Genomic DNA, 18591 nt, shown 5'->3' with positions numbered 1-18591 from the left:
CTAATAGGCAGTTTGCTGTGAAGATCATATACACTGTTGTCCCAGTGGCTACACATGTGATGTTCAGAAAGGAATGTGTGAGATGAAGGATTCTTCCATTCCCATGGTCCTAAAGCTTACAAACAGTATGGAAAAAATGAAGGACGAGATCTGTGATGATGGTACAATATGCCCATCAGGGAGCAGTTGCTGCAAAAATAACGCTGGCGGCTGGAACTGTTGCCCTTTACCTCAGGTGAGTGGAAAATTATGTAAATTCCCTGTTTATAAGGGCTCGTTTGAAAGAACTTCATCAAACTGCACTATACTCCGCAGCGAAAAAAGTCTTGCATTTGACATTTACTCAGATCTATCCTGTTCAATCTGGCAGCTGAGTACCATTGAAAAATTTTCAACTGCTACAATAGGTATTTGTGTTTAAATCCTAGTTTAGATTTGGAAGATGAATTCTTGAACGGTCCCATTTAATTTTGAACTAGATCCTCCAGATAAGCTGCCTGACTCGCTGTTCAAGACACACATCAGTATTTTGTCCAACTAAAAAAGAGAAGATCAAAACTTCTAAATTTTCGTCATAAACCGAGTACCCCTTACTATTTGACTATCATTCCATATTCATGAAGGATGATAAATGCCACTCTGATACAGACCTGATCTCCAAATTATACCACATCATTCCCACATCCTGCTTGCTTCTACCTGTGCAATATGACTGACTCTGACCCTACCTTACTGTCATTGTAATTGAAACCATTACCCCTAATCTTGTGACCTCAGCAATTGATTTCCCTGTCACCTACAACTTGAATTTATATGGCACCTTTAATAAAACATCTCAAGATGCTTCATTGGACTGCTATCATGCAAAATTTTCCACCAGGCCGCAAGAGATATTGGAACAGGTGATGAAAAATGATCAGATGATTTAAAGAACTGTCATAAAGGGAGTGGGTAATTGGAAAGGTTTTCATAGGATTTGGAAATGCTGCAGACAGTTGGGCAATTATGCTTGCACCAACTTTCCATGTGAGCAATTCACAATGCCATTGTCCCACCTTCTCTCTATAACTGTGCACATGCTGATAACAGTCTAATTCCCTTTTGAATGCTTCAATTGAATCTACTTCCCCATAGACTCTGAGTGCTTTCCAGATCTTTTATCAGGACGGAAATCCTGTATTTAGGATCTCTGTAGCTATATGCAGTCACCAATGGTTGTGCAATTGGGGATGCTGAAGGGGATGTTCACAATGAGAACAAGGTGAGAATGTTAGAGAATGTTTGACCTGTTAGTCTGGTGGGAAGAGATGGTGGCAACTGGCTGGGTAATCTCAGTCTCTGAGAGAAAGCTGTCCATGAATTCCTTTCAATTCTTGAGTATCAGGGTAGATGAGACAGGGAAGGATTTGCAGCATACTGACTCCGGTTACTTAATAGCCTTTCAACTTGTACAACATTTAATTACATGAATGCAGTGTTGCTTACCTAACATTCCATCTTTGCTGATCCATCCCTGAGATGTTAATTTAAAATATTCATTCTTGTATTTCATATTGGCTTCACTGAATTTACAGCACCCCCAGCCTCTGTTTCCCTACACCCACCAAACCTCTATACTGACTTAGTTCACTGAATCTCTGCAGTGTGGAAACAGGCCACTTGGCCCAACAAGTCCACACTGATCCTCTGAAGAGCATACTACCCAGATCCACTCCCCTACTACTCTACACTTCCCCTGACCAATATACCAAGCCTACACATCCCTGAACACTGAGCAATTTAGTATGGCCAATCCACCCACCCTGTACATCTTTGGACTGTAGGACGAAACTGGAGCACCCTGAGTAAACGTAGGCAGACACGGGGAGAATGTGCAAACTCCACACAGACAGTAACCTGAGGCTGGAATTGAACCTGTGTCCCTGGCGCTGAGAGTCAGCAGTGGAGTTTTGGAATAGCAAGCTGTATCTAGACTTCTTGCTCCTTCCTTCCCGCTGTTGGTAGCAGTCTCTAGCTTCTTCTCTCCTTGCCCCCAGAATTCCCATTCTTTCTTCCATCTTCAGCATAGAGTCATTGTGTCATAGAGATGCACAGCATGGAAACAGACCCTTCAGTCCAACCCGTCCATGCCGGCCAGATATCCCAACCCAATCTAGTCCCACCTGCCAGTACCTGGCCCACATCCCTCCAAACCCTTCCTATTCATATACCCATCCAAATGCCTTTTAAATGTTGTAATTGTACCAGCCTCCTCCACTTCCTCTGGCAGCTCATTCCATACATGTACCACCCTCTGCGTGAAAACGTTGCCCCTTAGGTCCCTTTTATATCTTTCCCTTCTCACTCTGAACCTATGCCTTCTAATTCTGGACTCCCCCACTCCAGGGAAAAGACTTTGCCTATTTATCGTATCCATGTCCCTCATAATTTTGTAAACCTCTATAAGGTCACCCCTCAGCCTCCGACGCTCCACGGAAAACGGCCATAGCCTGTTCAGCCTCTCCCTATAACTCAAATTTTCCAACCCTAGCAACATCCTTGTAAATCTTTTCTGAACCCTTTCAAGTTGCACAACATCTTTCCAATAGGAAGGAGACCAGAATTGCACGCAATATTCCAACAGTGGCCTAACCAATGTCCTGTAAAGCCACAACATGACATCCCAACTCCTGTACTCAATACTTTGACCAATAAAAGAAAGCATACCAAACGCTGCCTTCACTGTACTATTTACGTGCGATTCCATTTTCAAGGAGCTATGAACCTGCACTCCAAGGTCTCTTTGTTCAGCAACACTCTCTAGGACCTTCGCACTAAGTGTATAAGTCCTGCTAAGATTTACTTTCCCAAAATGCAGCACCTTGCATTTATCTGAATTAAACTCAATCTGCCACCTTTCGGCCCATTGGCTCATCTGGTCAAGATCCTGTTGTAATCTGAGGTAACCTTCTTCACTGTCCACTACACCTCTGATTTTGGTGTCATCTGCAAACTTACTAACTATACCTCTTATGCTCGCATCCAAATCTCCAAAAGCAAATTGTGGGGGAAGCTTTCAATCACTCATGACATACAGAATTAAGAGTTTAAATGAGTTGCTGGGGATGAAGTCACTGTGGATCATAGGTTCATGCTGATTTTCTGCTGTTCTGTATCTCAGTATCAGGAACACTCACAATTTGATTCTGTTGCCATGCCTACAACAATCTGGTCCAAAGACTCTGCAGATGGAGCCGAAACAATGCATATTGAGATTAAATTTTTAAAAATAATTAAGTTTCATGTATTTGTTGGTAAAAGTCAGAAGTCGGACGACGCCAAGTTATAGTCACCAGTTTGTCTGAAATCACAAGCTTTCAGAGTCTTGCCTCTTTCTCAGGTGAGATGAGTAGCTTAGTGTTAGTTGAAGGGGGAGGTGTTGGAATGGTGACTGGTATTGTGACCGGACCAGTAATCCAGACATGCCGGTAATATTCTGGAGGGTCTAGATTGGTTGGAATTTTTTTTTTATAAAGACGAAGAAAGATGCCAAAATGAGCAAAGACTCCTTGGGGAATGAGGCAAAGGACGTAATCATGGAGAACCAGGAAATGGCAGAATATTAGATTAATACTTTGCATCAGTCTTCATGGTAGAAAACACTAACAGTATTCCAAAAGTATTAAATAGTCAAGGGACTAAAGGAGAAATAAATACAATAGTTAGCACTATAGAAAATGTACTGAGGAAACTAATGTGGCCAAAGCTTGTTGAGTTCCCTGGACCTGCTGGGTTGCAGCCTTGGATATTAAAGTGCTCATGGACGCACAAGGTCATCATCTTCCAAAGATCGAAAGGTTTTGGACCAGTCCCAGAGGAGTAGAAATCTGTCAATGTAGCACGTTATGCAAAAGGAGGAGACAAACATCAAGTGACTATAGGCCAGTATGCTGAACACTAGCCTTTGGGATATTAGAAGCGATGTAATAATAGAGCATTTAGGAAGACAAAATCAAGCAAAGTCATTATAGCTTCATGAAGGGGAAATGATGCCTGAAAGATTAATTCAAATTCTTTGTTAACAAGAAGGATAGACAAAAGAGAGCCATTCAATATATTATATTTCAATTTCCAAAATATGTTGGGTAATGATATTTGGTCACTTAATACGACGAGTGCATGGTATTGGGAGTTGTGGATTTTCATGAACAGAGGATTGACTAATTAACAAAAGATAGTGTTGAGTTTAAAGAGACATTTTTGGGATAGCAAGCTGTGTCAAGTAGAGTGCCTCGGGTCGGTGTTGGAGCCACAGTTATTTACAATATATATTGATGATGTGGCTGAGGGAAGTGAATGCATTACCAATCCTCAAAATGGAATTGAGGATTGTCAGATTGAATTTAGTTGTGGAGTAAACTCGATGTGCAGGATGGTCTGTTTATGTTCCTTCATCTTACCTGAATGGGGTGGACAAGTAATAAACAGTGAAACAATTAAAAGTAGGAGGTTGCTTCACAAATAACACCATCCCTGATGATGGGGGTGCCCAGCACATCAATGGAAAAGGTAAAGCAGAAGCACTCACAGCCATCTTCAGCCAAAAATACAGCGTGAATGATCCATTTTGGCCTTCTCCAGGGGTACCACTGTCACAGATGTCAGTCTTCAGTAATTTGATTCACTCCACGCAGTATCAAGAGCCAGCTGGATTCACTGGATACTCGAAAGATGATGTGTGCTAACTGCATTCTGGTAATAGTATTGAAGACGTGTGCACCAGAACTTGTCACTCCTAGCCCACTAGTTCAAGTGCAGTTACAACACTGGCATCCACCCAACAATGTGACAATGACCCAGGTATATCCTGTATTGTAAAAACAGAACAAATCCAACCCAGCAGGTTAAACCCCCCCCCCCCCACCATCAGTCTACCCTTAATCGTCATTAAAGTGATCTAATGTGTCATCAGCCGGGTGAACATGCAGCAACTTGCTTAGGAATAATTTGCTCATTGACACTTGGGATTCTGCCAGCTCCTGATGTCATTACATCCTTAGTTCAGAGGTGGGATAAGCATGACTGCACTTGGTATTAGTGTCACATGAGGCCTGGAATCCTGCAGTGAGTAACTCGCCTGATACCTCAAACACTGTACACTACAAGGCAGAAGTCACCAGTTGTGAGTGCAGCTTCAGCAATTCGCAAGAAGGTTGGAACCATTCAGGGCAAAGCAGCTCTGGACCATATCCACAGACATCTACTCTCTCCACACTGATGTAGCAGCAGTGCATCATATCATCAATATACACTACAGAAATTCACCAAGGCTCCTGAGAAAGCACATTCCAAAGCCACGATAACTGCCATGTAGAAAGTCAAGGGCAACAAGTACAGATGTACTTCCACTGGCAAGTTACCCACCAAGCCACAGACTTGGAATATGACTGTTCCTTCAGTGTTGCTGGGTCAAAATACTGGAACTCCTCTTCCTCTGATTCTCCTGAGATTAATTGGAATTAATTTGCTTTATCCACTTGGCAGCCGCCTCATTGATCTTATTTTGTGTGCTGTTTAATTATAAGCCAGCTTATAACCAATCCTCTGTCTTTACCTATATCTTGTGTATTTTCTCTCACTTGCATTTACTTATTCCTTCACTTACCCACTTCTCCAGTCGTGGGTCTCTGACCTTATGACAGACATAGAAATTCTCACTTCTTTTGCTGAGCTTACTATAGAAAATTTGTGAAAGTGAATTGTAGCTTATCTAAATGAAGGTTGGTCAGGATAGGGAAGCTGAGCTAAAGGTTAAACGGTGCACTTAATCTCATGCTAAATGATGGGCCAGTTCCAAGAATGGTGGAGCTGAGGTCAGAGGTGAACAGGTCTTTTTCAAGATGCAGAAAGATGGCTTTGGCTTTTGTTTTCTTTATGTTAACCATTTGAAATTATGGGATTAATGGCAAGGAGTAGAGAAACAGAGCTGGATGTCCAAAATAAAAAATCATTGGCTTCATGCATCTAAATAATTGCAGGCAATATTGCACACATAAGCAAAGCATGTGGAACCCTCTGGTAGATCAGAAGCTAAAGTGAATGTACAGTTGAAGGAACCAACCAAAGTGGCAAAGATAAAGTCACCATAGTCTTACTAGACCATAGGGCTACTCTCTCATTAGAGAGTGGTTTAACCTGAGAGTTACCATGCCTCAGGCAAGAGGAGAGGTTGAGAAGGAGAGTCCTGCATGGTAACTTCAGCCAGTGTGGGAATTGAACCTACCTTTTTGGTATCACTCACATTGCAAACTGGTCATCTAGCCACTGGGCTAACCAATACTGCCCTATCCAAAAAAAATAGTGATACGATGTTTATGTCAAAACAGGGTGGATCCAGTCGTAAAAGAGTAACACCAGGGTTAAACTGTTGAAGTGAATTCATCAAAAAATGGTTGCTGTTAATGGTAGCAGAAAAGTCAAGAAGGGATGGTGAGGTTTGATGGCAGTTGTGCAAAGTGTCATTGATTTTTGTCAGGGTTTTAGTACTGTGCAGCAAAACCTGTAAACCTCGAGTGGTGAGTTGCAAAGTAGGTAAAAGTCCCAAAAGAAACAATATATTTAAGAAATTCAGGACAAAAAGTAAAGTTGGATAAGCAACAATAGCTTATGATGATGAAAAAGTTAAGAGTAAGTTTTGTTGAACAGGAATTTTATTCTTTCAGAGAACTTCAGATTTTCTGGCTTTATTTCCACTACCGTAGAAAAGGTGTGGACGTTGTAATATTAAAATCTGAAGGGCTTTGGTGAATAGGGAAAGATTGAATCATGTTTATGGAATTATTGCTTGAGAACTGAAAGAGATGTTTGCTTTTGAATGGAAATCTTCATGATATCAGGAATTCCCAAAGTGCTTCACAACCAATTAATTACTTTGAAAAAGCATCAGAATTGGAGGAGCTCATTTACGCAGTCGCCTGTTCTGCCATTCACTTGAGTTCATGGCTATGTTTGACTTTCATAAACCTGTCTTTGCCCTCTCCTCCTTCATATGTTATTGTTAATAAAGATCTTTCAATCTCTGGTCTGAAAATTAACGATTGATCAAGTAACAGTTGTCCTTTGCAGAAGTGTTCCAGTATTTCCTAATTTTCTGGTGCATTTATGGAATGAGTTGTCAGAGGAAGTGGTGGAGGCTGATACAGTTACAACATATAAAAGGCATATGGAGGGGTATATGAATAGGAAGGGATAGAGGGATGTGGGCAGCAAGTGCTGGCAAATGAGACTAGATTAGGTTAAGACATCTGGGTGGCATAGACCAGTTGGACTGAAGGATCTGTTTCCATGTTGTCTATCTCTATGACTCTCCTGACTATCCCTCTACATGGATTCATAGCCTATGGACATAGTTTCTCCTTGTCAATCTATCCTATCAATTCCAAATAATAATATCTTTAAAATTTTGATCAAATCATACTCGAACCTTTAAAATTCCAGAGAAGATAAGGCTGAAGTATTTGCAGCAATCTTCAGCCGGAAAGACAATTCATGTTGTCTTCCTGTGGAAGTCTTCAGGCACTCATGTAAGTCATCTGCTAATTTGACTCCCTCCACAAGATAACAAAAAAATGGCTAAAGGCACTGGATTAGGCAAAGTTATGGGCCCTGATAGTGCTCCAGAACTAATATTAGATTACTAGATTAGATTACATTACAGTGTGGAAACAGGCCCTTCGGCCCAACAAGTCCACACCGACCCGCCGAAGCGAAACCCACCCATACTCCTACATTTACCCCTTACCTAACACTACGGGCAATTTAGTATGGCCAATTCACCTGACCCTGCAGATCTTTGGACTGTGGGAGGAAACCGGAGCACCCGGAGGAAACCCACGCAGACACGGGGAGAGCGTGCAAACTCCACACAGTCAGTCGCCTGAGGCGGGAATTGAACCCGGGTCTCTAGCGCTGTGAGGCAGCAGTGCTAACCACTGTGCCACTGTGCCGCCCACAAGTGCCAATGCTGGTGCTTCAGAACCTACCACACAGTGGACAAGTATTCTAGTACAGCTACAAAACTGGCATCTACCTGATATTATGACACATTGTCCAGGCATATCCTGTACACGAAAAGCAGAACATATTCAACCAAACCAATTACCACTCCAGGCTACTGTCAATCATCAGTAAAATGTGGACATGGTTTACGACCATGCTATCAAGCAACATTTGCTTTGCAATTAGCGGCTAACCGACAGTTCTGCCAGGACCAGTGAGCTTCTGACCTTATTCCAACTTTGATCCAGACATCAGTTAAAAAAAAAAGCTTGAACTCCAGGGTGAGGTGAGAATGTCAAAACTCATGTCATATTAGCCTGAATGTGGACGAGAAGAACCCTAGCAAAATTAGGGTTTATGAGAATTATGCTCCTCTGGTTGGAGTCATACATGGCACAAAAGAAAATAATTGAGGTTGTTGAGATCATTATCTCAACTTCAAGACATCAGGAGTTCTTTGAGCTAGGGGCCTAGGCCCATTCATCTTTAGCTGCTTTATCAATTATCTTCCTTCCATCATAAGGTCAGAGGTGTGAATGTTCACTGATGATTGTAGAGTGTTCTGAATCATTTGTGTCTCTTCAGATACTGAAGAAGTCCATGTCCCCCTGCTGCAAGACCTGGACAATCTCCAACTTGGGCTACAAGTGGCAAGTAGCATTGCTTGGCACTTGTGTGGCATTAATTAACATTTCTCAGAAAAGAGTCTAACCATCTCTCTGTGACATTCAACAGGATTACCATCGCTGAACCCCCACCCCTAATATCACCTTGGGAGTTATCATTGATCAGAGGATGAACATAGCCATATAAGTGCTGTGATTGCACCAGCAGGTCAGAGGCTAGGACCCAAAGTCTGTCCATCCATCTATAAGTCACAAGGCAGGAGTGTACATGTGTATTTTGTCCTGGACGGTATCAAGCTGTGATTTAGACACTTAAACTTGCAACAACGTTCAAGCTTGACAACATCCAGACCAACGTAGCCTGTGTAATTGATACCATGGCCAAAAACAGCTATGCCCTCCACCATCAACTCTGTATTTGAAGATGCACTGCAGAAATTCATCATGGTTACTTCAAGCAACACCGTACAAACTTATGTACACGATCTAAAAGAAAGCCAATGAAGCCCTGTGGGCATATTATCACCTGCATTTTTCCCTCCAAGCCACTTATCCTCCTGACTTAGAAATACATTACCTTTGCTTTGCTGCTGCTTGTTTAAAATCCTGGAACTCCCTCTCTAACAACTCTCTGGGTGTACCTACATTAGACAAACTGCAATGAAGGGAGTTTGCGACCCATTTCTGGAGCATTTTGTGATGGACATTATGTATTAGCCCAGCGAGTGAATTCCCATGGGCCATGAATGAGTAAATAAGAAAACACACTAGGGAAGGCAATCCTCGTTTGTTTAAGCTCTCCATGGTTGTGATGTAGAAGAATGTAGCAGTCAATCTGTTGCATAAAAGTTTTACAGACAAGAAAACGATACTAACCAATTGAACAATTTTAATGGTGATGCTTGAAGAGGAAATATTGACCAGGAAATGCCCATTCTTCAAAATTCTATCCATCTGAGGAGGCATGCAGGATGTTTAAAGTCCCATTTTAAAGATAATGTCTTTAACTATGCATCATTCACTTAGTGCTGCACTGGAGTGTCAGCTGAAACACTGCTGCTGTTCTGGAATTTGACTTCATCCATGTTCTTTTGACTTGGGGCAAGAATGCAGCCATAAAGTCATTTCTGGCACTTGAGATGTCAAACACTTAAATTAATAAAATATGTCTGGTGAAGGAACACCAAACTCCAGTTAGAAAGGGATGTCCAAAATTTTGATCCAACAACAGCAAAGGAATAGTGCTATATTTCTAAGTATATTGCAATATCACAGTAAGTCACAATATTGAATGGCTATGTATTTGGAAATAAGGTTTGAAAATAAAGTCTAATGATATCCATGTCAATTGTTTTAAAAACACAGCTGGTTTTTTAATGCCCTTATAGGGCAGGAAAACGGCCATCCTTACCTGGAATGGCAGACATGTGACTCCGCAACAACATGGTGATTAACTAGTCACTGCTGTCTGAAATTGACCAGCAGCTCAGTTCAAGGGCTACTTGAGATGGGAAATAAATGCTGGCCCAGCTAGTGACACCCATGTCGCTTGAATGATTTTTAAAATCAAATCAATTAAGAGAAACTCATTTAAGCAATGAGTCAGAAAATAGAATGCTTCATCAACAGTGGTCATTGAAGTCAAGATTAATACACCTTCCGAGCTAGTCTAGATGAGTTTCTTTATAATTACACTGCTTTGGTGAAAGTAGATTATGCATCGTGTCTTCACAGTGAGCTGGCAAAAGATAGTAGCATCTTCCAATAATTTAAGCTTCATGGTTCAAATGGTCAATGATAAATTCATGGATGAGGACAGGATCGGGACATAACCATGAATTGTCAGAGTTGATGCTCATCCAAATTGACTTTGGCATCAAGGTTAATCTGGATTTGTAAGTCCTGTTTGTAATTTTAGAGAAAAACTTTCCTTCGTAAATTACTCCCATTTAAGTGTTCACTTCGTTTCTTTCCCTAATAGGCTGTTTGTTGTGACGATCATGTTCATTGTTGTCCCAATGGCTACATATGCGATGTTCAGGCTGGAGTCTGTCACAAGGGCAATATTTTCATTCCCTTGGTCCCAAAGATACCAAATGTTGTGAAAAGTGGAGCAGCTGGTGTTCAGTGTGATGACAAAGTTGCATGTGAAACAGGCACTACCTGCTGTCGAAATTCCTTAGGAAGTTGGTCCTGCTGCCCCTATCAACAGGTTAGTTGACACTATTTTCATAATTTGCTGTTGCTTTAGTGTGCTACACGTGAGAATATTTCTAATTTATTTCTTTCATTCTTCACAGTGTCGTGGTGGTTGTTATAGATAGAATATATTTGATTTCTTACTGCCTGTAATCATTTCTTGCCCATGGTACAATTATTACAACAAAATAATTCTGTAGCAATCTATTGTGTAGCCCTGATTAATGCCTCCCAATCTGTGAGACTTTCATACATACACACACAGGGTACAGAGAAACGTAGGGAATTTGTGCAGATTACAGATTTACAATGCCAGTCACCTACATGGCAGGTCAGTGGCTCTTGAATGGATTTTGCTGATTTAAAATTCTTGTGAAGTTCTTGTGAAGCTAAACATTCACTGCAGTTTGTGAGTTGTTGAGTATCTATTAGGTTGGTCCTGAGGAGAAGTTTGAAAGTGAAACAGGTTAAGTTCTTGGCTGATTGATGACTTGCATCTAGGCTCATAATTAGCTTTTCAGATTGGCTGGCAACTGATGGTCTGAACGGATCTTCTGGGTTTCTAGGGGAATGAGGTACAGTTCCTAAAACCAGCTTTCAGTCAGGTTTACACCTCTGAATCCCACCTGTTTGGATGGAGGAGACCATTGTGATACATTGATAAGTTGATTGTGGCCATAAGTTTTGATCTTCCCTTTTGTCCATAATGAAACATGGAGACTGGGAGTTTGGAAGCCCTGTTATCTTTTGGTGTCGCCTCATGTTTAAGAAATGAAATGTGTGAATTCTGCAGTTCATTGTGAGATACTCTCATATATATCTATATTCAGTTGGTATTTGCTGAAGACTTGATACTGTCCTCCAGGACTACAGGATTTGCAGTAACGATTGTTATATTTTTTTGTGTCCATCTTTAAAAAGATTTGACTGCAACTTCATAATATGACTCATCTGCATTGTGAATGATAGTGGCTAACAATGAAAATGTGTTGATTTTTGCATGCTTGCATGTCTTTTACCTTCTGCATCATTGTGCTTTAATAATAAGGATTTCTCAAAGCATCTGGTCAACTCTTAGATGAGTGAGAGAAAGAAGACGAAGTGAAGTGCAATAAGTACTCACCTTTTGATAAAGGAAGATCACTCTAAGTGATGTATTTAAATCATTCAGGATCCCTTTGAGGGGCAAAGATGTATGGAGACACAGCAACCAATTCAAAATAAGGTTCGGAGCTGCTATGCAGTCAAATAACTCTCTAAGGTACAGTCAGTGGGAAGATATAGTGCAGGGTGTGTGCAGACTATGCACATTCCAGGTAGATTCTCTGTTTAATTTTGATTTTTGATTGACATTAGTCAAGATTATTGAGTAAGCTAACCATGAAGCCAGTTACAAGTTAAAATTCCACTTAGAGTCCTCATCCCATTAATTGTGCATGAGTAGATGTTGACGGGGAAAGGCGAGGGCTAGACTTTGTCTCCGTAGCTTTCTGGCAATTCCTGCAAGCGGTTGTGGCCACTCAGCCTAGGTAACAGAGAATTGTTCATCTGTGGAAGCACTTCACAATAATTTTTTTCTACCTTTCATTAGATAAAAGAAGAATTCTGAAAAGTCTGTAAAGCTAGATTTTGAAAATGGATGATGATGAAATATCTGCTCCAACTGTTTTTGATCCATCACACAGCTTGTAGTAAAACTACGGTGGCTCAGTGGTTAGCAGTACTGCCTCACAGTGCCAGGGACCCAGCCTTGGGTGACTGTCTGTGTGGAGTTTGCACATTCTCCCCATGTCTGCGTGGGTTTCCTCTGGGTGCTCTGGTTTCCTGGTTGCAGGTTAGATGAATTGGCCGTGCTAAATTGCCCATAGTGTTCAGGGATGTGTAGATTAGACGCATTAGTCAGGGGTAAATATAGAGTAATAGCATAGGGGAATGGGTCTGGGAGGATTCCTGTTTGGAGGGTCAGTGTGGACTTGTTGGGCCAAATAGCCTGTTTCCACACTGTAGGGATTCTATCATTCTAAAACCTGCATGCATTCAGCGGTGACCTGGAGACTGCCACCTAAAGGTAAACCAGAAAATATTAAAGTGCAGAATAGAACTAGACCTGGGTAATGCATTGCACTCTGCTCATCAGCGCCTATTTGGCTGTTCCAAATCTGGACATGGTGTTTGTTATAATCCATCCTTTCCTTCCCTTCCCCAGCAACATCCTCAGTAAAAGAGCTTTTGGCTGACAATTCCTTGCACTTCGAAACTTAGTTCCCAGAAATCTTTTTCTTACCTAATTTCACTGCTGCTTCATGCTCCAGAATTCTTTCTCCTCTTGTCTGGGTCTTGGGGTGTGTGAAGTATGCTATTTAATTGGTGATAGTTATTAGAATGTGCTTTTTTTTTTAATGTAGAAAGAAAATAACTTTTTCTACTGTGCCTCAACTGTGCATTAGCAAAAGCTTGGAGAATCATTCCTTCCTATGCCAATTTGTATTTTTCTATTCGTTCATGGGAAGTGGGTGTTGCTGGATGATTAAAAATGTCTTGCCCGTCCCTGGTTTCTGTTGAGAAGGTGACAAAGAGCTGCCACCTCGAATTGCTGCAGTCCGTGTGATATAGGTAAACTCTCAATGCTGTTAAGGAGTTCCAGGACTTTGATCCATTTCTGCACCTCCTAGTCTCTGGCCTCCGTAAATGAAGTTATGAAATTAGATGCATTTTTGTGTTCCAAACTGCAAGTTTCATAAGCTTACCTCTTAACAACTGTGAACCTGATTTGTGGCTGAAGTTGTGACATGAAATGGATGTAGCCTTTTGGGAGTACAGGTTGGAAACGTGTGTGTAAGGAGTAACAGGAGTTTGGAATCCTTTGCATAAGGGGTTATGTTTAATGAATTAACTTTAAGTTGGAGATTGTGAATTTTTGTTTATGTAAGATACTAACGGTTATGTGTCAAAGGTAGGATCTGGAACTGTGCCACAGATTTGCTATGAACTTATTGAACCTATGGCTATTAAAAAAAAATATTGCTGATCTCAGTATGTTCCCCTAAACCTTGTAGTTTGATTATTGTGTGAACTTTATTTTCTGAGCAGCATGCTGTTATGGAATACATCCTCTAGTTCCTAATGAGGATGAGCATTGTGTATAGAACTCTTTGTTGATAGAACAATCTAGAATTAGATTTGCACTGAGCAACTTCAGTGGTGGAGGAAGTGGGAAGTTGTTGAGATCAGTTTCTGTATTTCTTCCCTATTAGGCAGTTTGCTGTGACGACAAAGTACACTGCTGTCCTGATGGCTACATTTGTGATGTTGATCATGGACAGTGCCTGGGGCATGCTGTATCTTTCCCTTGGACCACCAATAAAGCAGCTACCATGAAATTTCTGGAGAAGAGTGAAGCATTAGGTACCAAATGTGATGACACTATGACCTGTCCAACAGGCAATACCTGCTGTAAACAGCGCTCAGGAGCCTGGGGTTGCTGCCCTCTGACTCTGGTAAGTTCTCCCTTTGCTTTTATGAGAACTATTATATTGAAAAATTGTCGGAATGAAATATCACGAAATTTTGTGTCTGCAGCAGGCACAGAACACAAATAACATATTCCACGGTTGCTTTACAATACATTTTGCCCAATATTTTTGGCTATTTGGTAAGATAATTAATATTACACGCTTTACCAATGTTCTGATGAAGGACCACTTTTGACCTGAAACATTTTCGAAACGATTCTGCCTGATTAATTGAGCATTTATTCCAGATTTCCTCCAACTGCATTATTTTAGTTTTGTATGTAAAGCTTTTATAAAGTATTTGAAACCGTATTTGAGACCTTTGAAGTCAGTAAAATCCGAGAGAGAGAAATTAGCATTATATTTGGTGTTGGTGCGGATAAGTAGTACACTGGAACAGTAAATGTGATGAGAATATCAAAGTTTGGGAGAAGATTTGTAGCTCGGGTGCTCGTTGTTGTGGTTCTGTTCGCTGAGCTGGGAATTTGTGTTGCAAACGTTTCGTTCGTATGTGGCGCTTAGGCGGTTGGCACAGGATTCCCATTTCCTGGCTTGTCTTAGCGTCTCTCGCCCGTAGGTGTTCAAAGTTTGGGAGAAGATATACACACATAGACAAGGAAGAAACCATGGTCTCATTCGATGTAACAGCACTGTTCACCTCTATCGACAAAACCCTAGCCAGAGAAACAATAGCCAACCTGCTGGACATACAGAACAGACAACAGGACGTTGAACCTATCAACAAAGACGGCATACTTAAACTACTGGACTTGTGCCTCACAACACACTTCACATTCAACAACCAGATATACGAACAAATTAACGGAACACTCATGGGCTCACCGATCTCTGGACTCATAGCAGAAGCAGTAATGCAAAGGTTAGAACAAACAGTCTTACCGCAAATTCAACCCAAACTCTGGGTCAGATATGTTGATGACACCTTTGTAATCATTAAAAACACAGAAATAGAGAAAACACACTGGATCATCAACTCCACACTCACAGGAATCCGATTCACGAGAGAGGAAGAAAAGGATAACCAACTCCCATTCCTAGATGTGATGGTACAGAGAACACCGAACGGAGAATTCACCACAAAGGTACACAGGAAAGCCACACACACAGACCAAGTCCTGAACTATGAAAGCGACCACCCCAACACACAAACGAAGTTACATCAAGACACTATTCAAAAGGGCCACAACACACTGCAGCGGAACTGCAAAAAGAGGAAGAGGAACACCTATACAAGGTATTCGCCAAAAACGGATACCCGCGCAATTTCATCAACAGATGCCTAAGGGAAAGACAATGGAACGAGGACATGCCGCAATCCAAAGGACTAGCCACACTACCATACATCAGGAGCATTTCCGAACTGACAGCCAGACTACTTCAACCACTAGGACTCATAACTGCACAAAAACCAACAGCCACTCTCAGACAACAACTCACCAGAATGAAGGACCCGATACCCAGCATGAGCAAAACCAATGTAGTGTACAAAATCCCATGCAAGGACTGCACAAAACACTATATAGGACAAACAGGAAGACAGCTAATGATCTGCATCCATGAACACCAACTAGCCACGAAACGACATGACCAGCTATCCTTAGTAGCCACACACGCAGATGACAAGCAACATGAATTCGACTGGGACAACACTACCATTATAAGGGAAGCCAAACAGAGAACAGCCAGGGAATTCCTAGAGGCATGGCACTCATCCACAGACTCTATCAACAAACACATCAACCTGGACCCAATATACTGGCCACTACAGCGGACAGCTGGAACTGCCAACCGGAAGCGCTTCACAGGAGGCTCCCAAGCACTGAGGATGTCACCTAGACAGGGGACGCAACGTTTGCAACACAAATTCCCAGCTCGGCGAACAGAACCACAACAGTGATCAGAATATGGATGAGGAAGCTGCAAGAAATTGGGAAGTCAAGACAGAATTACCAGTTCTACTTCTAACGGTATCGGCCTAATCTTGAGAAATGGTGCAATGTGGAATAAGATTAGAGTAAGTCATAAAAAAAGCTGGATTTTTTTGACAAAAACCACAAGTTGGAAGTCATTGTGCTAAACTGTATTTTAAAATCTTTAATCCTTGTTTTAATTACTTAAAATTGGACTTAAACAAAACAGTAGTGACAACAATAATCATTTATAATTCTGATACATGTACATGCTGCACGGGAGTTGCAGTTAGTCCAGTTATGAACCTGTGTGATCGATGAGCGTTTTTTAAAGTACGAAGCATGAAAATTAGGAATGAGTGCAGGGATGTCTGATCCTGCCATGACGGCAGTCTAAACTGCCAGTCAGACTTGGATCAATATTAACAGAAGACCTTGCCATAAGTTTAGTTTTACTTGGATGTTGACAGGGAATAGGTCTTAGGAAATAATGCATCCCCAGTCCATAATTTTCAAGCATTAAGATTGAAGAGTTAAAGGTGGGCAATTTTCTGACGTGTTACCGCCCCCCCCCCCCCCCCAGGATGTTGACAGTCAAGAGTTTCCCCTGCAACAGCCAGATCACTTGACAGCTGAGATGGAGTCTTTGTTTCTGAGCAGTGGACATAATGGTGGTTTCCCCACTGTGGTTGAATGGCTTTTGGCCAGAACGTTGAATCTCCTCCTCCATACTGCCTGACTGCTGTGCTTTTCCAGCACCACACTGTCGACTCCGCTCTATATGACCCATTTTCTGCAATTCTGCTCTCACCCGGAACAATAATAAGATGCTATTTGTCTTCACTTTCCACTTTACAAGTCTGATCGGTCACAGGTTCATCCTGTGCTATTTCTGCCACCTCCAAGAGATAAACACCACTAAACACACATTTCCAAACTCTGCACTGTTAGTATTCCGCAGGGACTGTTTCCCCTGCAAAACCCTGATTCACTCCTCCAATGCTCCCAACACTTCCTCACTGCACAACCCCACAAACAAAACCTTCCCATGCATTTACAGAAAACATAATGGTTGTCCTTTCACAACCTTCCAGGTGAGGCAGCGTTTTTCATGTACTACTTTCAATCTAGTCTACTGTATTTGCTGCTTACAAAGTGACTTGCTTTGCACTTGTGAGACCAAATACAGATTCTAAGATTGCTTTCCAGAACATCTCCATTCTGTCTGTAAGAATGATCCACATCTTCTAGTTGCTTGTTATTTCAATAAACCATCTTGCTCCATTACTAATATTTCCATCCTAGACCTGCTACAGTGTTCCTGTGAAACTCAATGCAACTTGGAGGAACAATCATTACCTCCACTTCGGCACCTGACAGTCTCTAGGACTCAATATTGAGTTTAATGACCTCAGAGCATGACTTCTGTGCTTCATTTTAATTATAACGCTAACTCCCCACCCCCAAGAACTATATCTTATTTGTGCATGAGACTTTGCTATCAACAGAGCAAACTTGTTTTTGTTCCTTTTCACATGTAACATTTACATTTATTTTGTGTCTCTATCTCTCTTTCAACACCATTATCAATCCCTTTATCTTTTGCTCTGGGTCCCCTCATTATCCATTCCACTCATTCCTTCTATCCCTCTGTCAGCAGTATAACAAACATTGTTTTCCATTTGTTTTCATTGTGAAGAAATCTTATCAGACTCAATGTTAATTGTCTGTCCATAGATGCTGCCAGACCTGCTTTGCATTTTCTCTTTGTTTCCATTTCCAGCATCTCTAGTGTAATGCTTTGTATGAAATAATGGTGGCTTTAGGTTTGACCTGGAGAAATTTGGCTGATTGCAGCCAGGACAGTTTCATTGGAGGGACAATTATAGTCCAATACTTGGTTCCGTCCTGATGGGATGGGTTTATACTGACTCTTGGAATGGATATGTATCGATGCTGACTGAATTCTGGATTATTGAGTATTCTGGCAGCATTCAAAGTTCATGTGTGACTAATGGCCATTTGACCAAAATATGGGAGGACAACAAAGGAGAACCTAAAATTATGTAATGGAGCAACAGCCATCCTTCCCTGATGAGGGACAAGAACTAGTGTAAATTAACATTTTTTTCAAATAAACTGTGTATCATCACTTGGCTTAAACCTGTAACCAAAATGCTGGTTATTTTGGACATGAATGTAATTTTTCCCCTCTGCTTTTCATCATTGCTGTCTGTTGAACCTTACCAGGTGCTTTTGTTAATGTTCAGTTGCATGTATAAATCA

General features: G+C 41.4%; 1 protein-coding gene across 3 annotated transcripts in view; it reads left to right on the top strand.

Annotated features, from left to right (window-relative positions):
- LOC122539986 (progranulin-like) overlaps positions 1-18591 on the top strand; it is a 106104-nt gene that overhangs the window by 79524 nt on the left and 7989 nt on the right. For all 3 annotated transcript variants that reach the window (XM_043675243.2, XM_043675241.2, XM_043675244.2), the window contains exons 12-14: positions 8-235; positions 10645-10875; positions 14117-14359. In XM_043675243.2, the coding sequence (XP_043531178.2) occupies positions 8-235; positions 10645-10875; positions 14117-14359 (702 nt within the window). The remainder of the gene's footprint in view (positions 1-7; positions 236-10644; positions 10876-14116; positions 14360-18591) is intronic.

Source organism: Chiloscyllium plagiosum, unplaced genomic scaffold (assembly GCF_037043375.1).
Source record: "Chiloscyllium plagiosum isolate Xiang-an unplaced genomic scaffold, Cpla_swu_hap1 HiC_scaffold_32, whole genome shotgun sequence".
Classification (NCBI taxonomy): Eukaryota; Metazoa; Chordata; class Chondrichthyes; order Orectolobiformes; family Hemiscylliidae; genus Chiloscyllium; species Chiloscyllium plagiosum.
The sequence above is the reverse complement of the archived record's forward strand: the minus strand, read 5'-3'. Positions and strand labels throughout refer to the sequence as shown.